Source organism: Bos indicus x Bos taurus, chromosome 15 (genome assembly GCF_003369695.1).
Source record: "Bos indicus x Bos taurus breed Angus x Brahman F1 hybrid chromosome 15, Bos_hybrid_MaternalHap_v2.0, whole genome shotgun sequence".
Lineage (NCBI taxonomy): Eukaryota > Metazoa > Chordata > Mammalia > Artiodactyla > Bovidae > Bos > Bos indicus x Bos taurus.
Window position 1 is genome coordinate 22104712 of NC_040090.1, and position 26552 is coordinate 22131263.

Here is a 26552-nt window from a genome sequence, read left to right on the forward strand (position 1 = left end):
GGTAGAATTTATAAATGTGTAATTTGTATATCATTACTATTTTAATAGCATAATATATATGCATATATATTTGATTTTGAATCCAGTGTAAACCACTAGGGAACCATTATAGCATTTTGCTACTACTGAAACTTCCAGATTAATATCAGAAAAGTTATTTCCATCTAGTTTAAAATATATTGAGAAAATGCACAATATGTACTAAGAAAATGATATTCATTTTCAGGGAGTAATTCTAATGTGTCTAATACATGTTGATATGCAAGGTCTGATTACTCATTTGCAGAAGATTTTGGCAATATCTGCTTCTCTTTTGAGTCCTTTAGTTGTTTTCTCTCTTTAGTTGTTTTTACTTGTTTTCTCTCTTTAGGCTCTTTAGTTGTTTTTATTGTGAAAAATGTCCAGTACACAGAACACTTGATACAATGAAGATTTATATATATCCTTTACCTAAGTTCATCAATTAAAGACTTTGCCGCATTTCTTTTGCCTCTTTTATATCTCCTTTCTCTCACTTTTGAACAGTTTGGGATTAACTCCAGTCACTAAAGTTTTACTCCTAAATGTTATAGGTCATATAACTAAAGAACAGAAAGTTCTTCTCTGTCCCTGTTATAATATCTAACACAGTCAACAATAATATAATATCATCCAACATGTAATCAAACTACCCAAAATATGCTTTAGAGCTTTTTTGTAATCCAGTATCCAGATAAGCGTCATCTGTTGCATTTATTTTCTTTAGTTCTCTTTAATCTAAAATATTCTCCTATCTTTTGTTTTATTTTTCATGATATTGGTTTTCTTTTTGAAGAGTTCAGACACTTTTCTTGTATAGTGCCTCACATTCTAGACTTGTCTGAGTGTTTTCTCATGATTATATTCAGTTTAAATATTTTTGGAAATACTACACAGGTGAGGTGAGAGAGCCCTGTGATTCTAAAGGTAAATAGCAGTGTTTGTCACTAATTTCAAAAACAAAATGGCTCACAATTGACATAGTTGCCATTCTTTTTACTTAAGATCTTTTCCCATGATTTTAATTTTTACCTAATTAAATTAACCTAAAGTAATATACCTAATAGTATGTAATATGAAAAATCAAGTCAGCATAGCATTTACTGAGCTTACAAAACATAGCTGTTTGTAGCCAAATACGAAAGTTTAATTTAATTATAGGCTTCAAAGATTATTATGGGTATATTGCATTGTAGTTATACATGAAAAATGAACATTACAAGGCTGACAGTTGATTCTTTTTCTCAACTATATGCTTTGTTTTATTATTGAAATCATTTTTTTAAATGTGCAACATTTGAAACATTTATGTGTTGCAACTATCCTAGGCATATTATAAATCAAACTAAAATGTGCATGTCAGGTATCAGTATAAAATACCAACAATAGGGCTGTATAGTAGGAAATTCACTTATTTCTGGATGTTATTTGACATGGGAATGCACGTTTTATTGACTATTTATACTCAAAGTTTAGAGTTTGTATAATTTTGCAGATATATTTGATTTTTGTTTTTCCATTTTCCAGATCTCCACTGAACCCTGTTTTGGGTTTGACTTTTGACCAGGTGACTGCATTCGCCAGGGGTGGCATTACAGTTGTATATAAAACCTTCTTGGACCCTAATGCCCTTCTGCTACCTGGATGTGACAAGTAAATTAACAAGTTCTTGGTTAAGCAATCTGAATCGCCTAATTCAGTTTTCTCAGAGTGAGAGATTTAAACACTAAAAGATGTTACTTAAATCATCTTAAATAAACAACCATTTATTTTATTGACTTATTTCATGATATCATGAGCTGTTGAAGACTTGCTGTTAAGTTCCCTGGAGTTTTAGAAAACACATGGGATAATGAGCAGAGTATAGTCTCCTGCTTTGCAAAGTTAATGATTTTATTTGAAATGTAAAAACTGTTTGCAGGGGATTTTTTTAGACTAACAATTTTAAATGGAATTATTAAAATAGTAAATAATGAGTTCTTTTACGTGAGTGTTCATATTTAAGCATCTCATTTGATGATGATAAGTTAGAGATGAAAGCACTATCCTAGAGGCATAGTGCGCAGAAGAGCGGGAGTTAGATCCAGGCACTGGACCCGTATCTACTCGTGATTGTCCATGAGCAGACAGGTATCAATTTCCTATGGGTTAATGATAAAACCCAGCAGCTACTGATTGTTGACCATAGGCCAGGCACGGTTCTATTAATAAATGAATTGGATGAGAGCATATTTAATCTGCAAAATAATTATTTTAATCCTGCTGCTGCTAAGTCGCTTCAGTCGTATCCGACTCTGTGTGACTCCATAGGCATGCATTTCCTTCTCCAATGCATGAAAGTGAAAAGTGAAAGTGAAGTCGCTCAGTCTTGTCTGACTCTAGCGACCCCATGGACTGCAGCCTACCAGGCTCCTCCGTCCGTGGGATTTTCCAGGCAAAAGTACTGGAGTGGGGTGCCATTGCTTACTAGGCTATTATTACTTCATTTTTATAGAGGCAGAAACTGAGGCACAGAAGGGCATTTTCCTAGCCACACGACTTGTGCGAGGATTCTAACCCAGGTTGTCTTTCTTAAGAACTGAGATAGATAACCACTACCTAGCACTGCCTAGTAGTACTTTCTATGATGATGGAATCAGAATTTGTGGCCATTGAGCACTTGAAATATGACTAGTGTGACTGAGAAACTGAATTTTAAATTTTGTTAAATTAAACCAATTTTAATTTAAGTAGGCATATGTGGCTTGTGGCTACCATATTGGATACCACGATGCTGACACTATGTTGGATTAGGTGACCTATCTGTAAAGTCCCATCTAACTTTGATATTTTGTAATTTAACCAGTTACAACTTTCTTTAATATAGTGGTGAAAAAGCTGAAATAGAGGACAGATCTAGAGAACCAAAAGCAGTCTGATGAGGTCAGTCAGTCGAGCTAATGTCAACCTATTGCTGCTGCTGCTGCTAAGTCACTTCAGTTGTGTCCGACTCTGTGCAACCCTATAGACGGCAGCCCACCGGGCTCCTCTGTCCCTGGGATTCTCCAGGCAAGAATACTGGAGTGGGTTGCCATTTCCTTCTCCAACAACCTATTGCTAAGTATGTCTAAAAAGACAGACTCTTTGATCTTCTCTATCCCCCAGTGGCTGCCTGCAGTTTCTAGACAAGATTATAATGTTCTGCCTTGTTTTCTTTCTCTTTATGGATAGAAAATAACTCAACACTCTTTATTAAAAGCATTTTCATTTATGAGAAGATTTATTTCATGTGTAATAATCTTTCTCTAAGCTGTTAAATTTGCCTTTCCCTTTGGTTTTTAGCTATGAGTTTAATTTTTAATTTATGTATTGCTTCTTTATTTTACTTCTTCAAGTGCAATGAATACTGCCTTAATGAATGGATTTAAATTAAATCTGATTCCCTAAATATAAAAATGTGAAACTGCCTTTATTGAACATGAACTAGTTTGAAGATAATTTACTTAATTTTTGGATTCCATTTGAACTTTCTTTCTATACTCTGAAATGGATCATTTGAGATCTTAGTCATCATGCCCTTACTTATATTTCTCAGACTATTGAAAGAAAACTACCATCACCATTTCTAGAACTGCTTTTTGTTGAATAGCATGCTGTATGGTATATCTTAACATAGCAGTGTTGAGCCGCAACTTTCTTTAGGGTAAGAATGGACTCACTATTAAAATAAGTAATTTGGCTGAGTTAAGAATGAAGCCAGCCCCTCTAGTTTGTGATTCATCTATGTACTCTCTAGACTGTGCTGCCTTTTAAAAGGCTCTCTTAAAAATACCAAGCTAATATTCTGTATACAAACATTATAAATATAAAAGCATGCTTTATTATTATAGATCAGTATACTTACGATAACTTTAACAATGAAGATGATCTCCACTGTGAGTGATTCTGTAAGATTAAAAATTTTTTGTTTCTTTGTTATGTTAATAATTAACTAGGCATTGGGTCCCCCCAATATCATAAATAATAGCAAGGAAAAAATTTAAAGCCTTCCTTTTCCCAATTATAGCTACCAGGATACTTTATAAATTACTGTTTAGAAAGATTATAGACTATACATTGGTTTTTCTCTCACTAGAAGAGTAAGATGTATAAATTATCATACTAATAGATTAAAGAGTGCTAAAACTCATTTTATTCTAATAAGAACAATTACATATTTTGTTTTCTTAGTTGGGACATTTGTGAGGGATTTCCAATTAACTTCAGTGGCACCAGTCAACAGGTACCTGATCAATTTGAAAAGGTGGACATGGAGAACAGTTTCCTACAGAACAAGGTCAGAATTATTTGTTGTTCTTGATAAGAATATTTTATGTATTGGACACTCAGTCAGTACGTGGTGACTGGGTAGATATTTGTGAAATTTTGGAAAACTGTAAATTATTTTACAAATGTTAGGGGCAAGTATTATGCTCTGCGTGCATGCATGTGAAGTCGCTTCAGTCCTGTCTGAATCTTTGAGACCCCATGGACTGTAGCCCACCAGGCTCCTCTGTCCATGGGATTCTCCAGGCAAGATTACTGGAATGGGAGGCCATGCCCTCCTCCAGGGGATCTTCCCAACCCAGGGATTGAACCTGTGTCTCTTATGTTCTTCTGCATTGGCAGGCAGGTTCTTTATTTACCACTAGTGCCACCCCGTTACTTAAGCACTTTGAAACTGAACCAATATTGAGAAGGGTTAGAGGAAGGGGTAAGGTGGGAGTTTGACATCGACATGTATACACTGCTATATTTAAAATAAGTGACCAACAAAGACATACTGTATAGTACAGGGAACTCTGCTCAATGTTCTGTAATAACCTGAATGGGAAAAGAATTTGAAAAAGAACAGGAAGGAAAAAAAAACTGTACCAATATATATCATTTCTACCTAAGAAATATTCTACTTGTATTACATCATTTAAGTATAATTGTTCAGCATATTTTCTTTATACCAACTACATTAATAAGTTGCATTTGTTTAAGAAATTCTTTAAGATGGCTCATATCTTTATACTCTAGAATCTGATCTATATTTTCTATGGGTCAATGTATATAAGTAGCACAAGTTCTTCAGAAAGCTGTACTTATAACACAATCCAGAAGGTCTCTTCATTAATTTACTTTAGAAATTTATCTTTCAGTAAAGAATTTTTTCTGCCTGTGAGCTATGAAACACATTTTATAATTATTTGTAATTAATTATTATTAATTACTCCTGTCTCTAAAGAAGGAGTAACTCTTTTCTTTTTCTCAGTTGGTTGAGTTACGTAGGGTTGTTCATTTCAGCTGCATACTGCTGCTGCTGCTAAGTCGCTCCAGTCGTGTCCGACTCTGTGCGACCCCATAGACAGCAGCCCAGCAGGCTCCCCCGTCCCTGGGATTCTCCAGGCAAGAACACTGGAGTGGGTTGCCATTTCCTTCTCCAATGCATGAAAGTGAAAAGTGAAAGTGAAGTTGCTCAGTCGTGTCCAACTCTTAGCGACCCTATGGACTGCAGCCTACCAGGCTCCTCTGCCCATGGGATTTTCCAGGCAAGAGTACTGGAGTGGGTTGCCATTGAATTCGTGAAATCAAAACCAAAAAGTACCCACAGAGACAGAGACGCTCAGAGAAAGCAGGGCTTCTTGTTAACTAGTTTGGGCCCTTTCTTTGTGAGAGATAATGCAAAAGACACATTGTCCCAACCTGCTGTTTTTCAATTTCTCCATGTTGCTCATTCAGTCTTTTATGTCAAAATTTATACCAAAAACGTTAGTTGTTTCAAGGTATATGTGAAGCTAAATTGTATAATTGTAAAGCTAGAGTAAAATAAACAATTATTTCTAGTCCTGTTTCTGAGCAAATTTAGAAAATAAATATAAGTTGAATGGTGTCCTAAGAATTAATGCATTTTGTATTTTATATTCAGTGACATTAAGGTTTATTTGCCATAGTTCTCTGATCCTGTTGGCATTCTTTTTTAGCTTTTTTTTTTTTTTGCTGTAGCTTTATTTTCTCAAAAACTTATATACCTAACCATTGCCTATTATTCATATCATCATCTGGCCTTCATTGATCTCCATGATTCATCTCCAGTCTTCCCCCACTTTGTCTTTTCAATCCTCTCCGTTTCTTGATCTTTGTGTACCTGACCGTACAGTCGGAGCTAATAAACGGAGTCCCCTACATGATTTACACTTCGGTTTACTTGTGCCATTCCATGTGTTGTTCTTTGCTAGGATACAATCCCTCCATTACTATTTACTTTTTAAGGCTTTCTTCAATTTCTTCTTTATCCATGAAGCCTTCTCAGATCCTCCAGAGAAATTTAACTTCAAGTTATATTTTGTGACCCCAGAACTCCTTTTCACACTTTGAAAATTGTTCTTAGAGTTTGTGTTTTGGTAAAGGCACTTGCTTTTGTGTCTTTCTCTTCCACTAAACTGATAATTCTTTGGATACAGATTTTATGTCTTACTCATCTATGCGTTCATGAGTGCTGGAACAAAGTCTTGGATATAGAGCAGGTACACAATACGTTTTCATGAATGATTTTTTAAATTTAGCCATAATCTCTTTTAAGGCTCACTATTCTCTAATATGTTCTTTGTGTGTTAGCCAAGCTAAATTGTTCATTTGTTGTTTTCTGAGTCCATGATTTCTGTTATTATGCCCACATGAATCCCTCTGCCTAGAATTCAACCTTTCTTTCTTTGTCACCACCCCCCACCTTCTCTGACACCCTTATGCCATATCCTAGCATGGTACTGGCATATAGTTGGCATTCAACTAATGCTTATTGAAATCCTGCCCATCATTCTAGCCTTATCTGATTTGTGCCTGCTTCATAAAATCTTTCTTTACCGCAACCCCACCCCCAAACCAGACATGATGTTTCTGACCTTGATACCCCTGTTGCATCCATTCTATACCCTTTATAATGACACTGACTCTGTTCTGTTCCTCTTGCAACATTTTTTGATGATTTGAAGTCAATCATTGTTCCAAGTTTGGGCATATTTTAGCTCACATTAGAGTAGAACAAAATGGTAGATTCCACTGAGATTATTGGTATCATATCATAAAGGATCTTCATTCAAATGGATGTTGTTCTGTAGAAAATACAGAGCCATTGGAAACATTCAAGCAGAGGCAGATGTGATTTGATCCTGTGTTAGGAAGATATCTTGGGAGATCTTTATCTTATCCTCCTACCCCTGCCTTGCAGATTAGAAATTTTTAGAACCAAAGAGCATTCGGATCATTCTTGTCTCTGCTATAGTATCTAGGTGCTCAGAGTTAGCTGAGTGGAACTGATTTCTCTAGTTAATTAACTCATTCAATAGAAACCAGGTCAAACCTGAGGGGGAAAAAAAGGATAGTGAAGAGGAAATGTCAGAGGAAAAGAACTAGAAAGGCCTCTCTCTTTGATTTTAAACCCAAGTAGAACTTTGAAAGAAAACTATATTTTGTAATGTTGAAAAATGACAGAATAAAAACCAATAGTTATTTTATCACTATTAATTTGTTCTAATGATTTAGTGAAAGTGAGAAAAGACCTCATCCTGCAAGTTTGTACACTACTGTATTTTTAGAAGAAGAAATTGGTTTTGAATAAAATTTCAGCTCAGTCAAAATAGTGATAAACTGGATAGTAAAGAGACACTTTCAAAGAAAGTTTCCCTTAGCTGTGAAACCTTTGAAATCCTTTCAGAAAAATGTCTCCAGTTGTATACAGAGGTGATCAGTGCATTGGAAATAGCAATTTAATAACTTGAAAAGGAGCACTTTTAAGAGAGATTCAGGCAGAGGTCATGGGTATCTAGAGGGCATTTTATTGTAGAATCTTGATGCTCATCACAGTAAAGGAGGACACTAAGAGGATTACAACAGGGATAGAGAGGAGGGAGGCAAAAGCTGATACTCTTGCTGCATACGTTTTCAAATTGGCTTGAGATAGAGGTATCAGTGCCCAACCCCGACTGTTCTTTTAAATCTCGTATTGACAAGTAAAACCTTTCCTACAGAGAAAAATTTGGAACATGTAATCCCTATTAGTAATGTGGAAGGCAGATATAATGCTGACAATTACAACCTGTTGCTCTTTTATCCATTTCAAAAAAAGATTTGAAATCTACTACACATGGAGAATTCCGGTGAAAACATCTTTCAACAGTTCTATTGTTACTTAAGTTGGCAACACTTTTTGATTGCACTAGTTTAAGGGCAATATACTTATATGTTTCCATGAAATGGATGAGATACAAACTTCATGGTAGTTAATAAAAAAAATATTCCTGAGAAGAATAGCTTATTTATGGGAAAACATAGCAGAAAAATACACTCCAGCATTTGGCAGGTCTTATATTCTGTCAGTGGAGAAGGAAATGGCAACCCACTCCAGTGTTCTTGCCTGGAGAATCCCAGGGATGGGGGAGCCTGGTGGGCCGCCATCTATGGGGTTGCACAGAGTCGGACACGACTGAAACGACTTAGCAGCAGCAGCATATTCTGTCAAAAAGACAAGGAAACTGATTTTGATCCTAGCCTTTTGGTATGATCAGACATCAGCAGAACATTAGAAACAATTACTAGTATAGAAACAGTAAGCAAAACACCAAGTTATGATTTTAGAATTATGGCATGTTGATTATAAGTTTACTTGTAAATTCAACAATCATGGATGCCAGAAGAATATATTATTCTATATGTCAAAAAAGAGGCTAGGAAAAGGTAGACAATTCTTTACTGTCCTATTTCTTTGGAGAGCAAGTCATCAAGAAATAATATTTTCTCAGATAATTTATACTGGAGAAAATGCAATTTTTAATCTCAATTTTGAATTTATTGCCCTTAGAATGGGATACTGGACTTTTAATGAAATTCCAAATCCCTTCCTTATTTTTAGACCTATAGCTGGAATCTACTGAGGACTGCACACCTAAATACCAGATATTTTGGTTGTTCAGTTTCATAATTATGTTGTTGTTCCATTGTTCAGTCATGTCCAACTCTTTACAACCCCATGGACTGCAGCAAGCCAGGCTTCCCTGTCTTTTACTATGTCCTGGAGTTTGCTCAAACTCATGTTCATTGAGTCGATGATGCTATCCAACCATCTCATCCTCTGTCACCCCCTTCTCCTCCTGCCTTCAATCTTTCCCAGCAACAGGGTCTTTTCAGATGAGTTGGCTCTTCACATCAGGTGGCCAAAGTACTGGAGCTTCAGCTTCAGCATCAGTCCTTCCAGTGTATATTCAACGCTGATTTCCTTTAAGATTGACTGGTTTAATCTCCTTGCAGTCTAAGGGACTCTCAAGAGTCTTCTCCAATACCACAGCATAATTATGAGCTCACTAATATTTCTGCTTTTCAGTTTTTCTAGTTCTTGGTCTTAGAGGTAGGTGGATTGATCAGTTTATAGATTTAGAGTATGAAAACAATAAGTATGAATATCAAGGGGATGAGGAAAGAGATTTTAGAACATTTTTTGTAGGTGTGATTTTAATTTGTATAGTAAATTATTTAATGTTAAAGTGTTAGTCACTCAGTCATGTCCAACTCTGCAACTCCTTGGACTGTAGCCTGCTAGGATTCTCTGTCCATGCGATTGTCCTGGTAAGAATACTGGAGTGGGTTGCTGTTTCCTCCTCCAGGGGATCTTCCCAACCCAGGAATCAAACCCAGGTCTCCTGCATTGCAGGCAGATTCTTTACCATCTGAGCCCCCAACTTGGTCCTAAAATAACTATCAAAAGGAAAAATCTTATAAAATTCTATCTAGAATAAAAATATTTTTAGAATGAAGGTTGTGGCCTATGAGCTCCCTTTTTCACAAAAAATTTCATCATCTTACACTTGTTCCTCAGTAGATCTGCAGGAAGAGACCTTATTACTTTGAAATTGCACAGGAATTTTGAAGTGTACTCCACTTTCATTGGTAGTTTGGGGAAAGAAAATTAAACAAGAAATTTTAACTGGCCCAGTACATATATGCCTCATTTTTTATCACTGGCATCATCTGTATCAGCACAGTTTATTCAGAAAAGCAAAATCATAATGGTCACTTAAGGGAAGCTATGTTTGTAGGTATTCAAAAGAATAAAAGAAAATTTCTTTTTTTTTTGATTCTCAACAAGACTTTAAAAGGTTTTCTAATTACACATGTTATGGTATATATTTGGAGACCTGTGTCAGCATCAGTGCTATTATACACATGCTCACGCATGCACTTGTGCACATGTACACACTCACACACACACACACATAAGAGACACATATGGCATATTATGTTGTAGGTTGTCAGAGCACTTTCTGAATTTCAAAATCTGTCTCCCCCACCTTCCTAAACATTTTGTCTAAAGCTAAGCTATCAGATTAAATTAAAAAGAAGAAAGTAGGTGACGTCATGAAGAGAATTTAATGGCCATTGTCAATTTTAAGTGTATTAGAACCCCGAATTGGCAGGACTTTTTTTTTTAATAACATTAAATGAAGCTGAGTTAGTGGGCCTGGCTCTGTCTGGTCTATGTAGAATCACTTGGGAACCGTCCAGCAAAATATCTCTTAGAGAACAGCATGGTGTTAATACTGGGTGCCAACCCAAGACAGACACAAAGGACCCCTTCGCTCTTCACCAATAAACCAACTGTTAAAAGATTAAACCATGTTGTGCAGATAACAAGAATTTAGGCACTGGCAGCAGGTGCTGTACAAAGAAGCAGTTGGCAGTACCGTTCTTCTGTCTGACTAATTCCAGTCAAAACAATCTTCTTCCCAGTTGCAAAGGAGAGTTCTGAGTGTGATGGCAACTTGGAGTTAGGAGGTTGACTAAGCGTGCTACTTTAAATGCTGAGTCCTGTGGGGAGTGGATTAGTAGAACATAGTTTATCAATGTTCAGAAACTGTGATAAATTCCCATCTAGAAGCCAGTCACTACTGGCTAACTGGGGAATAAATCGTCAAAGAACTCTAAGTAAAATCTGCTTGTGTGATGGGGTTACTGTATTTTTAAATTTTTATTTTCATGTATATGAGTCATATGACATTTTCGTCCATCATAGAATAATTATCAAATGTATTAGTCATACCCTTTTGTTATTGCCTGTTCACACTTGTAAAACATCACCTTTTAAATTATCATTTAACTTTTGTTTTTTAAAAAAACATTTGCTACTCAAAATCTAGTGTTAGCAAAGAGTTAGACATTTCAATATTAGAAAATTATTTAAATTGTTACTGAAGCAATATTATTTACTAAGTTTAAAGCATAAGTTGATATATTCTCATAATCCCATACAAATAAATATTAGTACTTAAAGTTAGCATGCTTTTTCAGGGAAAGTGATTATATAGATACGAGGTAAAGTTTATTAAATATGAAGGAGAATGAGAAAAGGCAAAGGAGAAAAGGAAAGATCTGCATCTGAATGCAGAATTCCAAAGAATAGAAAGAAGAGATAAGAAAGCCTTCCTAAGTGAACAATGCAAAGAAATAGAGGAAAACAATAGAATGGGAAAGACTAGAGATCTCTTCAAGAAAATAGAGATACCAAGGGAACATTTCATGGAAAGATGGGCACAAAAAAGGACAGAAATGATATGGACCTAACAGAAGCAGAAGATATTAAGAAGAGGTGGCAAGAATACACAGAAGAACTATACAAAAAAGATCTTCATGACCCAGATAACCACGACGGTGTGATCACTCACCTAGAGCCAGACATCCTGGAGTCTGAAGTCAAGTGGGCCTTAGGAATCACTACAAACAAAGCTAGTGGAGGTGATGGAATTCCAGTTGAGCTATTTCAGATCCTAAAAGATGATGCTGTGGAAGTACTGCACTCAATATGCCAGAACTTTTGGAAAACTCAGCAGTGGCCACAGGACTGGAAAAAGTCAGTTTTCATTCCAATCCCAAAGAAAGGCAAGGCCAAAGAATGTTCAAACTGCCACACAATTGCACTCATCTCACATGCTAGCAAAGTAATGCTAAATATTCTCCAAGCTATGCTTCAACAGTACGTGAACCAAGAACTTCCAGATGTTCAAGCTGGTTTTAGAAAAGGCAGAGGAACCAGAGATCAAATTGCCGACATCCACTGGATCATAGGAAAAGTAAGAGAATGCCAGAAAAATATCTACTTCTGCTTCATTGACTACACTAAAGCATTTGACTGTGTGGATCACAACAAACTGTGGGAAATTCTTAGAGTTGGGAATACTAGATCACCTTATCTGCCTCCTGAGAAATCTGTATGCAGGTCAAGAAGCAACAGTTAGAATAAGATATGGAACATGGAACAACGGACTGGTTCAAAATTGGTAAAAGAGTACGTCAAGGCTGTATATTGTCAGACTGGATGAAGCACAAGCTGGAATCAAGATTGTTGGGAAAAACATCAGTAAGCTCAGATATGCAGATGACACCACCCTTATGGCAGGAAGTAAAGAGGAAATAAAGAGCTTCTAAGAGTGAAAGAGGAGAATGAAAAAGCTGGTTTAAAACTCAACGTTCGAAAAACTAAGATCATTGCCTTTGGTCCCATCACTTCATGGCAAATAGATAGGGAAACAAACTTTATTTTCTTGGGATCCAAAATCACTGCAGATGGTGACTCAGCCATGTAATTAAAAGATGCTTGCTCCTTGGAAGAAAAGCTATGACTAACCTAGACAGCATATTAAAAAGCAGAGACATGCTGTAGTGGTGTTTTTCTTTCTGGCTTACTTCACTCTGTATAATAGGCTCCAGTTTCATCTACCTCATTAGAACTGATTCAAATGTATTCTTTTTAATGTCCAGGTTCGATGCACGATACTGGATGCTTGGGGCTGGTGCACTGGGATGACCCAGAGGGATGGTACGGGGAGGGAGGAGGGAGGAGGGTTCAGGATGGGGAACACGTGTATACCTGTGGCAGATTTATGTTGATATATGACAAAACCAATACAATATTGTAGAGTTAAAAAATAAAATAAAAATAAATAAATAACAACAACAACAACAACAAAGCAGAGACATAACTTTGCTGACAAAGGTCCATATAATCAAAGCTATGGTTTTTCCAGTAGTCATGTATGGATATGAGAGTTGGACCATGAAGAAGATTGAGCACCAAAGAATTGATGTTTTTGAACTGTGGTGTTGGAGAAGACTCCTGAGAGTTTTTTGGACTGCAAGGAGATCAGACCAGTCAATCCTAAAGAAAATCAGTCCTGAATATTCATTGAATGGGCTAACGCTGAAGCTGAAGCTCCAGTACTTTGGCCACCCGATGCGATGAACTGACTCATCGGAAAAGACCCTGATGCTGGGAAAGATTGAAGGCAGGAGGAGAAGGGGACAACAGAGGATGAGATGGTTGCATGGCATCAGTGACTCAATGGACATGAGTTTGAGCAAGCTCCGGGAGATGGTGAAAGACAGGAAAACCTGGCGTGCTGCAGTCTGTGGGATCGCACAGAGACAAACAGGACTGAGTGACTGAACAACAGCAGCAACAAATATGAAGAAGTAGAATTGTGACAGATGACATGAATGACTGTTCATTTAAACTGATAATCAAGTCTAAGTGAGAAATGTTAGAAGGTGCACAATACTTTTGGTGTTTGTCATCTTATAAACACATGGGACACAGAGGCAGTGTCTCCCCAGTTGACCCTCTCCCATCTGTTCCGGCAACAGTCACTGAAATCTCAACATGCTAATCACTTCCGTCGTGTTTGTCTCTTTTCGACTCCATGGACTGTAGCCCACCAGGCTTCCATGTCCATGGGATTCTCTAGGCAAAAATACTGGAGTGGATTGCCACTTCCTTCTGCAGGGATCTTCCCAAGCCAGGAATCTAATCCACATCTCTTACGTCTCCTGCATTGGCAGGCGGGTTCTTTATCACTAGTGCTGCTCCTATCCCTTAATTCTTAAGAAGTTGCACAAACTCTCAACTGTTCTTGCCTTTGATCTCTCCTTATTGCAATCCATTATGTTTGCATTTGCCAGATCAACCTTTGTAAAATCTTCTGTTATAGTCACTCCTCCTAGAAAACCCCACTGACAGCTAGTTCCATAGCATTACACTTGACCCCTTCTAAGTTTGGCCAAATTTAACTTTTGAGTCTTCCGTTAAATCCTAAGATATTGATTATACTAATTGCTTTTGCTTGGAATGCTTTTTTTCCTTCATTATTCTTGTCAAACTGCTTCCATCCTTCAAGACCTGGTCCAGATGTTACCTCTTTCAAGATGTTTCACTTTTTCTTGCTCCTGTAGAAATGAGGCTACCGTTCTTTGCAACCTATGCTGCTGCTAAGTCGCTTCAGTCGTGTCCGACTCTGTGCGACCCCATAGACGGCAGCCCATCAGGCTCCGCCGTCCCTGGGATTCTCAAGGCAAGAACACTGGAGTGGGTTGCCATTTCCTTCTCCAGTGCATGAAAGTGAAAAGTGAAAGTGAAGTCACTCAGTCGTGTCTGATTCCTAGCGACCCCATGGACTGCAGCCTACCAGGCTCCTCCATCCATGGGATTTTCCAGGCTAGAGTACTGGAGTGGGGTGCCATTGCCTTCTCCGTTGCATCCTATAGCAGTATTTAATCATCCAAATGGAGCTTAACATGAAATTGTGCACGTGTGTGCATGTGTGCCCGTGTGTGTGTTATTGCCTCTATGTATGTAAATTTATTTAGGGCAGGAAAACACTTTATAATATTCCATATCACACAGTCCACGGCCTTTTGTATCAGAGCTGGTGTTCAACAAATATTAATTTAATTGAGTAAGTGGGATTGGGCAGTACTGTTTCAAAAGAGACCTTCTCAATGACGAACATGTTCAAGATTAATCTATTTTGGGTAACTGTGCTGAGGAAGTTTGACTTTCAGCTATAAGTTAAAAACCTGTTTCTTTTCATGGTATAGGTGGACCCCAATATTGTCCTTCATGCCTCTGTTTCCGTCATAAAGTGGAGTTTCTCAAGCAGTAAAGAGAGCAGTGGGAGCCAGATAAGGCCATCAACCCTATGGCTGATCACAAAGGTATCCACGAATGTCTGCTCTCTCTTGTCACTTCCTGGGCTCACAGGCTCACTTTGCTGCTCCATTTCCTGACACTCTCCCTCATGTAAACTTGCAACTGAAAGCGCTGCAGTTGTTGACTGCTGTGAATCTGTGATCTCCTCTTTGTTTGTCTAGTGGAGAGGACGCTGACGTGAACGTTCAACTCACTTTTAGATGGGCTGAGTAGGTAGTACTCCAGAATGTTATTTAAACTAGCGTAGAGCTTTGCTATAGTCCACAGACTCACCATTTTCAGGAGATTTGTCTGAATATCATTTGCTTCCACTCCTTAGTCTTTATTGTTGAGGTTCACAGAGCCTGGTCAATCAGTACGATATAGTGATAGAGTAAGACCATACTCTAGTTTTAGTTTTAATTTTAAAACTCTTAGTTTTAAAAGAAATCGCTGAGTATAAAATGTGAACAATGCCTAACACAAAACCTGTGTCTTGGCATTATTTTTTTAAACTTTATTTTTACATTATTGAATCAGATTTAAGTTGAGAATATATAATTGCTCTCCCCTTCCCTTTTACTATTGAAATACATTTTATGATTGCCACCAAATATTTATGACTGGAAAGAGATGATGCAGCTTGTTTCTACCCTTGTCCTGCCTCCCTTTGTCTCCTCCCTGTAGACTATTTTTGCTTCTTCCTAGCAGTTCCATGGAGAAGGAAATGGCAACCCACTCCAGTACTCTTGCCTGGAGAATTCCATGGACTGAGGAGCCTGGTGGGCTACAGTCCATGGAGTCGCAAAGAGTAAGACACGACTGAGCGACTTCTCTTTCAATAAGTGCAGAGTCACTCAGGCAAGTATGTTGCTACTTAGTTTAGGGGGTAGGAGAGATTGAAATTATTTTGTCAAATGAAATTTTGAATTACTCTTAACTATTAATTTTGCTTTTCAGAGAGCTAAAACCAAAAATTAGAGTGAGACACAAAGATACTAAAAAATATTATCCACTTCATTGACAAAGGCAGAATGAGATTATATATTTCTTAAATCTGCTTCCAACCTGGAGACTCTCTTAACTACTAGTCCTTTTTATTAATATGTTGTATTTTATTTCTGATCTAGAAATAATATTGCCATTTTGTTAAAATATGTTAAACATTGTATACACATTTATTATCTCATTTAATCTCATAAAAATTATGCAAATTTTCATTATACAGCTGAAAAACTGAGGCCAGTAGGTGATAGAGGAAAGATTCTTGGTCTGTCTATCTTCAAAACTTATGCCATTTTACTGCATTTCAATGTAAAATACTTCTCTATATCTGACCAATTTTTGAGCATGGATGGAAATAGTTTAGTTTTAGCACGATCACTGAATACCAGTGTGACCTCAAGTAAGTCACATACCATATCTGGGCTTTAGTCTTCTGGTAACAGAGTTGGACCAGTTGGATTCTGTGGCATCTGTTTCTAGAATTTCATGATATCAAAAATCTTGTACTTATCTAAAAATTTTCCTGAAAGAATTTAAATGCTTGCTGCAAAGAGTATGAGTTTTGGAGTTAGACAGGTCAGAATTAGAATCATTTCTGTGACCTTGGGAAAGTTACTTAGTTGCACTGACCCACAGTTTTCTTATATATAAAATGACATTAGTCCCATTTGTCTAGCACGGTGGCTATGGCGATTGAGAAAATATGTTTGAAGTTGAAGCATACTATCTGGTATACAGAAAGTGCTTAAAAGTGATTCTTTTTCCTGACCCCAAGGAGTTCCCTTTCTCTATAGACAAACATGTTCAAATGAGGATTCCATTCAGTGCTAATTAGAACAAAAATTTACAAAAATACTTTTTTTCCCTAAGTCATTGTGTAGTTTTTTCTCACACAACAAAACCATGAGAAATAAAAGTTGCATGTTAAAAGGAAAACAATTTTGAAAATCTTATAAGATTTAAAGTTCTATCCTTTTTTTTCCCCAAAATAAATTAGTTTACCTGTTAAAACAGAGAAGTTTCTATGCCATAAATCCTCAATATGTGTAAATAAATTCCTCAATGGCTGTCACTTATTTAAAATGTGTCGATTTACTAAGTAAGAAAATTGTTGAATGTTCATTCAAGCAATGTTCTCAATCAACTTCCTTATCAGAGAATCGTAACATTTAAAATGAAAGTAGTTCATAAACCACCTTAAAATGTTTAACCCATGGTACTTAGAGCCAGAATAAAACTTTAAATTGGTACCAGAGGTTAAGGATTTGTTTCAGTCTTTTCAGTTCACTGCCTTTATTTATTTATTTTTTCTGTGCATACATATTTCTAGTAAGCTCTGTAGTTATAACAAGTGACACGTAATGGACCCCAAATCACTACACTGTGAAATATGCACAGAAAAAAAGGATAAATGAAGATATCAAGGTCTGTTTTATTTTGCACTGAACTGTAAAATGCCACCCTTGTCCAACAGAAGATCACTGATTCCGAGCAGGGCTCACTGACTGCTAAGTTGTGGGTAGTGTTTCACTTTCGGCAACTGTTAATATCCGAGTTTATCCAGGCATAATGACCTCACTATTTGTGACACATTGTTGAATTTTCTGGTTCTTTTAACTTATTTAGACCTTTCTCCCCCCTCTCTATTCATTGGAAGACTGGAATGATCCTGAGCCAAGCAGTAACTCAAAGCTGTCTAGCTATTGGTCATCCAATCAGAGTCAAGGCTACTGACGGAACATCACTACAAGGATACAAATTAGTCCTACAGAAAAGGTAATGTTTATGAGCTATGTACCTGAAAATAAGAAATGTTAATTTCAAGATTCCTGAGCAGTCAAATTATCATGCTTCCTGGCTTAGATGGAATATTCACTATGTTTTAAATTTGTGTTCAAAATATCAATATTAATTTTTCTAAAATAAGCTTGAAAACACATGCCACTTAATTAGATAGTGTGTCTTAGATATTTTTTAGAACTGAAAAGTTGCCTTCAGTATATATCTGTTGTAGACAAGCTGCTGCTTTACTCTGTAATTATTGGAACTCATTTCTTTGTATCCATTTTGGTTATTAATTTAAGAATTTAATGTGTTATGTGTATTCCTAATCTTTTGTCCATCTTCTGAATATGAAATATTGAACAATGAAGGAAAAATCAAGGAGACAAAAAAAATTCTGGCTAGTAAGGCTCCAAAAGTGTCATTTTTATTTGTTTTTTCCGATTTGGAGGATAAAATTAAAAATAGATTTAGAAGAAAAAATTAGCAGTAAGGAAGAAAGGTGATTTATCTCCAACCACTTGGAAATCTTGTTTCCTAAATCTGTTTTCTATTTCATTTGTCTTTTGATTTTACCTAGTGTTGATAAAAACAAGTCCTATTGTATTGCAAGACTTAGAAAGCTATTAGCCAACTACTCTGGCTGGATAGACAGTTAGGATGTGCTTAGGGCTAAAGCCAGAACTAGGGCATTTAGGCACCAGAGAAAGTTTGGCTCAGCCACAAATATAGAAGGGGAATTTTCTCTAACATGCAAAGCATACTGTCCAACAAGTATTAGAATATTACACAGTGGTTAAAAAACATGATCTACAGAGTCAGATTTCAAGGTATAAACCCTAGCTGTAACACTTACTCTAACAACAACAAAAACAAATTCTGAGCCAGACACTATTTTAATTCATTTATGCTGTATTTTTACATTTAAACTTAACAACACTTGATAAGGCAGGTAGCATGACTATCCTTACAGCTGGGAGATTGAAATACAGAGTTTAATCACTTACTCAAGGTCATATCTAAGTGATTGGGAAGGAATGCAAAGTCAACCAACTATAATCTATAACTCACTCTTAGCCACAAACTATATAGTCTGTAGGTCAAAATCCAATCATACAATTGCCAGTGAGTGCCAAGTGTGGTACTTGGCACTCAGTGTACCAAGATACCTCAGAGAATGAGTAGGGTACAGTAATTGAAACACCCAAGCAGAAGGAAGAGAGGGACAGTAGTTTGCTATCACACAAACTGGCCAGTGTGGGTAGAGTCCTAAACACATAGTTCCCAAGGAGAAGCAAACAAACCCAAAGCAAGTCCCAGGTTGATATGGTGCTATACATGGAGTAGCTAACAAGTTTTCTGGGGCAGAATCAATGCTGTAAACTGGAAACTCACAAAGCATCAAGTTGCAATAATAACAAGTGCAAACCATGGGACATGGAGCCAGAGATGCTTCAGCTCACTTAGTCCAGGGTTATAATAAAGAGAAGAATCAGTCAATTGTAACTGACCTAGAAATGATACAGATTATAGAATTAATACACAGGTCATTAAAACAGTTGTTATCATTGTATTCCATATATTCAGGTAGCTAGAGGAAAGACTGAACATGTTAATGGAGACACAGAACATATAAAAAGACTCAAATCAAATTTCTAGGTATGAAAACTTCAATGTATGACTTGAAAAATATGCTAAATTTGTCTAATAGCAGATTAGACAAATTTAGGAATTTGTCTAATTCCTCAATTTCTTGCAAATTGTGGAAGAAAATTTTAGTGAACTTAGATACCAAAAGAAACTATTCATAGTGAAAACCAGAGAGGAAAAAATACGGATTGAAGAAAAATGAACAGAGCACTGTTGGTTGTGAAAAGCTTCAGATGGCCCAATCTCAGAATAATTAGAGTCTCTGAAGGGAAGAAGCAGGGGACAGAAAAATATTGGAAAAAATGATGTCTTCTAAAAATATAGGACAAAAAATTTCAAAATTTTGTGAAAACTACAACCCACACATCCAAGAAGTTCAACAGATTTTAAGCATAAGAAACACTAAGAAAAGAAACCAAGAAAAATCATAATCAAATTCCTTAAAATTAGTGATAAAGGGAAAAATCTTAAGAGTACACAGAAAAGGCATATTACGTACAAAAGGAATAAAGATAAGAATTACAGCAGATTTCTTGTTGGTAACAATAAGAGTGAGAAGACAGTGGAAGAATATCTTTAAAAGCTTAAAGAACAAAACAACCAACCTATCAATATAGAAATCATTTCCCAATGAAATTATTAATATTTTTTAAATATTAAGGCAAAATAAAAATTCAGATATTAGTCAGAAACTGAAAGAATTTATCACCAGCAGACCTAGAGAACAAACATTGTTTAAAGAATTCCTTCAAGCAGAAGAATATTGGTATCAGATGAAAATGAAGAGCACTGGGAATAGTAACCACACAGACAATATAAAGATCTCATTTCTTATTTAAGTCTCTTTAAAATATAATTTTTTGTTTACAGCAAAAAATAATATATTATGGAGAGAAAAATATGTAGATGCAAAATATATGAAGTTAATGGTACAAATACCAATAGGAAAAATGGAAGAAAGATTCTCATACTGTATTTCTCAAGTGGTATGATATCCAGTGGCTCAGCAGTAAGAATCCACCTGTAATGCAGGAGATGCAGGTTCAATCTCTGGGTCAGGAAGATCCTCTGGAAAAAGAAATGGCAACCCACTCCAATATTCTTGCCTGAGAAATCCCATGGACAGAGGAACCTGGCAGGCTACAGTCCATGGATCACAAAAGAGTCAGATATGACTTAGCAACTAAATAACAACAATGATATCAACTGAAAGTAGACGGATAAGTTAAGGATGTCCTATAAGTTAAACAATATCCTATTTCAATATCGATAGAACATGTGAGGAGGAAACTGTGAGGATACAAAAGACTAGAACAACACTGTCAATCAACTTGACCTAACTGATATTTATAGAACATACCCAAGAACAGCAAAAGACATATTCATTTAAAGGAACAGTATATTAAATCAAATGGAGTATATTCTAGCTATAAAACAAATCTCAATACATTTAACAGAATTTAAATATTATAAAAAAGATTCTCTGGCCATAATAGAATTACACTAGAAATCAGACAGATTTCACAACAAGGTCATACTGTATAGCACAGGGAAATTTATTTAATATCCTGTGATAAGCCATAATAGAAAAGAACATAAAAAAGAAAGTATATGTGTATGTATAACTGAATCACTTTGCTGTACATCAGAAGTTAACGTAACACTGTAAATCAGCCATACTTAAAAAAAAAAAAATAGCAGAAAGCTTTCTGGAAAACCCCCAAGTATCTGGACATAAGTAACACATTTCTAAATGACCCAAGAACCAAAAAAGAAATCAAAATGGAAATTAGCAAGTATTTTTGAACTGAATGAAAATGAAAATACGCATATTAAAAACTGTGGGATGCTGCCCAAGAAGTTCTTAGATGGAAATTTCTGTAAATACCTATATAAGGAAAGAAGTAAAAGTGAAAGTTGCTCAGTTGTGTCCAACTCTTTGTGACCCATGGACTAAAATGTCCATGGAATTCTCCAGGCCAGAATACTGGAGTGGGTAGTATTTCCCTTTTCCAGGGGATCTTCCCAACCCAGGGATCGAACCCAGGTCTTCTGCATTTCAGGCAGATTCTTTTTCATCTGGTCCACAAGGAAAGCCCAAGAATACTGGAGTGTGTAGCCTATCCCTTCTCCAGCAGATCTTCCCAACCCAGGAATCAAACTGGGGTCTTCTGCATTACAGGCGGATTCTTTACCAACTGAGCTAAGAAGAAAGACAGCAAATCAGTGACCTCAGCTCCCATTTGGAGAAGCTAGAGTAAGAAGAGCAAATCGAACTCAAAGTAATCAGAAGACAGAAAATAATAAAAGTTAGAGTAGAAATCAATGAAATAGAAAATAGGAAAAAAAGAGAAAAATCAACAAAATCAAAAGCTGTTTTTTTTTTTTTCAAAGATCAAAGAAACTGATAAACCTCTAGCCAGACTACTCAGGAAATTAAGGAATAGGACACAAATTACCAATATCAGGAATGAGAGAGGTGATATCACAGTTATTAAAGAGATAATGGAATATTTTGAACAAAAATAAAGTAAGTGAAGTCACTCAGTCGTGTCTGACTCTTTGCGACCCCATGGACTTTAGCCTCCCAGGCTCCTCCGTCCATGGGATTTTCCAGGCAAGAGTACTGGAGTGGGTTGCCATTTCCTTCTCCAGGGGATCTTCCCAACTCAGGGATTGAACCCGGATCTCCCGCATTGCAGGTGGACACTTTACCCTCTAAGCCACCAGGGAACTGAGATGATTAAAGACCAATTTCTTCAAGGGCACAAATTGCCAGTGTCTACTCAAGAAGAAATAGGTAAGCTGAATAGTCCTGGATCTCTTAAAGAAATTAAATTTTTAGTTAAAAACTTTCCCACAAAGAGAACCTCAGATTCAGATGATTTCCCTAGCTTCACTTGGGAATTCTTTCAAATATGTCAAGTCTCCATTTCCTTACATAGAAAATAGAAGAGGGAATACTTCCTAGCTAATTCTAAGAGGCCAATATTATTCTGAAAGCAGAAATCAGACAGACATTATAGGAAAAGAGAATCATAGACCAATATCCCTTGTGAACATAAATGCAAAAAATTCTTAACATTTTAACAAGTTGAATACAATAAAAAAGACAATATATCATGACCAAGCAGTGTTTATCCCAGGAGAATGAAGTTGAAAATCAATCAATGTAAATCACTCAATTGGCAGACTGAAAAGGAAAAAAAATCACAAACATCAAATTGATATAGGAAAAGCTTTTAACAAAGGTCAGAATCCCTTCCTAATAGAAAGTTTTCTATTCAGAAAACTGAATAGAAGGGAACTTTGTCAATATGACAAAGGGCATCTACAAAAAACATACAACTGACATATTTAATGATGAAAGACTAGTGCTTCCTCCTAAAGTCAAAACAAGGCAAGATTGTCTACTCTCACCTATTCAGCAATGCATAGAAAACTATAGCCAGTATAATAAGAAAGGGAAAAGAAATAAAAGACATCTAGATATGAATTGAAGAAGTAAGTTCAGTTCAGTTCAGTCACTCAGTCGTGTCCGACTCTTTGTGACCCCATGAACCACAGCATGCCAGGCCTCCCTGTCCATCACCAGCTCCTGGAGTCCACCCAAACCCATGTCTATCGTGTCGGTGATGCCATCCAACCACCTCATCTTCTGTCGTCCCCTTCTCCTCCTGCCCTCAATCCCTCCCAGCATCAGGGTCTTTTCAAATGAGTCAGCTCTCTGCATCAGGTGGCCAAAGTATTGGAATTTCAGCTTCAACATCAGTCCCTCCAATGAATACCCAGGACTAATCTCCTTAGGATGGACTGTCAGATCTCCTTGCAGTCCAAGGGACTCTCAAGAGATTTTTCCAACACCACAGTTGAAAAGCATCAATTCTTCGGCGCTCAGCTTTCTTTATAGTTCAACTCTCACATCCATACATGACCACTGGAAAAACCATAGCCTTGACTAGACAGATCTTTGTTGGCAAAGTAATGTCTCTGCTTTTCAATATGCTATCTAGGTTGGTCATAACTTTTCTTCCAAGGAGCAAGTATCTTAATTTCATAGCTGCAATCACCATCTGCAGTGATTTTGGAGCCCTCCAAAATAAAGTCAGCCACTGTTTCCACTGTTTCCCCATCTATTTCCCATGAAGTGATGGGACCAGATGCCATGATCTTCGTTTTCTGAATGTTGAGCTTTAAGCCAACTTTTTCACTCTCTTCTTTCACTTTCATCAAGAGGCTCTTCAGTTCTTCTTCACTTTCTGCCATAAGGGTGGTGTCCTCTGCATATCTGAGGTTATTGATATTTCTCCTGGCAATCTTGATTCCAGCTTGTGCTTCCTTCAGCCCAGTGTTTCTCATGATGTACTCTGCATATAAGTTAAATAAGCAGGGTGACAATATACAGCCTTGACGTACTCCTTTTCCTATTTGGAACCAGTCTGATGTTCCATGTCCAGTTCTAACTGTTGCTTCCTGACCTGTATACAGGTTTCTCAAGAGGCAGGTCAGGTGGTCTGGTATTCCCATATCTTCTGACTTTAATTTCAAATGGTATGATTATCTATGTAGAAAATCCTATGAAAACTACAAACAATGTCTACAGCTAATAAATGAGTTTAGCAAGTTTGAGGGCTTGAGATCAATATATATATATATATATATATGTATATACATATATAAACAATATATATATGTGTATACATATATATATATATATGTTATTTGTATTCCTGTACACTAACAACAAGCAACTTTAGAAGTTAAAATTTTTAAATGCCAATTATAATAACATCAAAAGTATGACATGCTTCAATATGAATCAGATAAAATACATACAAGACTTGTGTACTGAAAGCTACAAAACATTGCTGAGTAAGAGTAAAGAAGACCTAAATAGATGCAGGTATATACTGTATCCATGGATTGAAAGACTCTGTATGGTTATGATGTCCATTCTCTTCAAATTGACCTATAGATTTAATGCAATCTCAATAGAAATCCCAGAAAGTTTCTTTATAAAAGGTATCAAGGTAGTTTTAAAATCCATATAGAATTGCAAAAGATCTAGAATAGGCAAAACAACTTTAAAAAGAACAAAATTACCTGATCTCAAGACTTACTGTAAAATAAAAGTAATGAAAATAAAAACACAAAAAAATTAAATAGCAGTAATGAAAAACGGCATGCTATTGGCACCAAAGTAGACAATTGGACCAATAGAACAGGATAGAAGATCCAGAAATAGATCCACACATATACGGCCAATTGACTTTTGACAAAATTGCAAGAGAAATTCAGTGGAAAAAGGATTTTCTTTTTTTTGACTAATGGTGATGGAACAATTGGATATCAATATATAAAAAAAACTGATCCGTATGTAATACAATAAACAGTAGTTAGCTCAAAATGGATTATAGACTTAAATGTAAAAAATAAAATTGAATATTTCAGACAAAAGCAAAGGAGAAAATATTTGTATTTTATATTTGTATTTGTATTTGATCTTGTATTAGCCAAACTTTCTTACATATGATGTCAAAAACATGATCCACAAAAATATAAATCGATAAATTGGACTTCATTAAAATTAAGACTTTCTGCTCTTTGAAAGGCATTGTTAAGAGAATGACAAGACAAGTGACACTTAGGGAGAAACATCTTCAAACAATAGATATTTGCAAAATACACACAACTCAAGCAAAAATGGGCAGGTAAATGATTTGGACAAATACTGTAACAAGGAAGATATACAGTTGGCATATGAATAGATGCTAATCATTCAGTCAGTTCAGTTCAGTTGCTCAGTCATGTCTGACTCTGCGACGCCATGGACTGCAGCACGCCAGGCCTCCCTGTCCATCACCAACTCCCAGAGTTTACTCAAACTCATGTCCGTTGAGTCGGTGATGCCATCCAACCACCTCATCCTCTGTCATCCCCATCTCCTTCTGCCTTCAATCTTTCCCAGCATCAGGGTCTTTTCCAATGAGTCAGTACTTTGCATCAGGTGGCCAAAGTTTTGGAGTTTCAGCTTCAGCATCAGTCCTTCCCATGAATATTTAGGGCTGATTTCCTTTAGGATGAACTGGTTGGATCTCCTTGCAGTCCAAGGTTCTCTCAAGAGTCTCCTCCAACACCACAGTTCAAAAGCATCAATCCTTCGGCGCTCAGCTTTCTTTATGGTCCAATTCTCACATCCATACATGACCACTGGAAAAACCATGGCCTTGACTAGACAGACCTTTGTTGGCAAAGTAATGTCTCTGCTTTATAATATGCCATTTAGTTGGTCATAATTTTTCTTCCAAGGAGAAAACATCTTTTAATTTCATGGCTGCAGTCACCATCTTCATTGATTTTGGAGCCCCCCAAATAAAGTCTGTCACTGTTTCCACTGTTTCTCCATCTATTTGCCATGAATTGATGGGGTCAGATGCCATGATCTTAGTTTTCTGAATGTTGAGTTTTAAGACAATTTTTTCACTCTCCTCTTTCACTTTCATCAAAATTTCCTATTCACTTTCTGCCATAAGGGTGGTGTCATCTGCATGTCTGAGGTTATTGATATTTTTTCTGGCAATCTTGATTCCAGTTTGTGCTTCATCCAGTCCAGCGTTCCTCATGATGTACTCTCCATATAAGTTAAATAAGCAGGGTGACAATATACAGCCTTGATGCTAAATATTAGGGGAATTTAAAATACAACTAAAATTAAGTAACACCACATATGTAGTAGAGTCCAGTGTTTAAAATGTGACCATATTGAATGCTGGTGAGAATGTGGAACAACTGAACCCTCATAGTTGGTACATGGTTTCTACATAGTTGGTAGAAATATAAATGCTTCAAAACTTTGGAAAACAATTGATACTCTCCTAAAATATACACATATATGTATATTACAAAACCACTGCGGATGGTGACTGCAGCCATTAAATTAGAAGACATTGCTTCTTGGAAGAAAAGCTATGACAAACCTAGGCCGCATATTAAAAAGCAGAGACATCACTTTGCTGACCAAGGTCTGTATATTCAAAGCTATGGTCTTTCCAGCAGTCATGTATGGATGTGAGAGTTGGACCATAAA

At 36.5% G+C, this 26552-nt stretch overlaps 1 protein-coding gene across 3 annotated transcripts in view; it reads left to right on the forward strand.

Annotated features, from left to right (window-relative positions):
• DCDC1 (doublecortin domain containing 1) overlaps positions 1-26552 on the forward strand; it is a 471483-nt gene that overhangs the window by 249651 nt on the left and 195280 nt on the right. For all 3 annotated transcript variants that reach the window (XM_027562739.1, XM_027562740.1, XM_027562741.1), the window contains 4 exons: positions 1546-1671; positions 4228-4333; positions 14938-15054; positions 17691-17809. In XM_027562739.1, coding sequence (XP_027418540.1) covers positions 1546-1671; positions 4228-4333; positions 14938-15054; positions 17691-17809 — 468 coding nt within the window. The remainder of the gene's footprint in view (positions 1-1545; positions 1672-4227; positions 4334-14937; positions 15055-17690; positions 17810-26552) is intronic.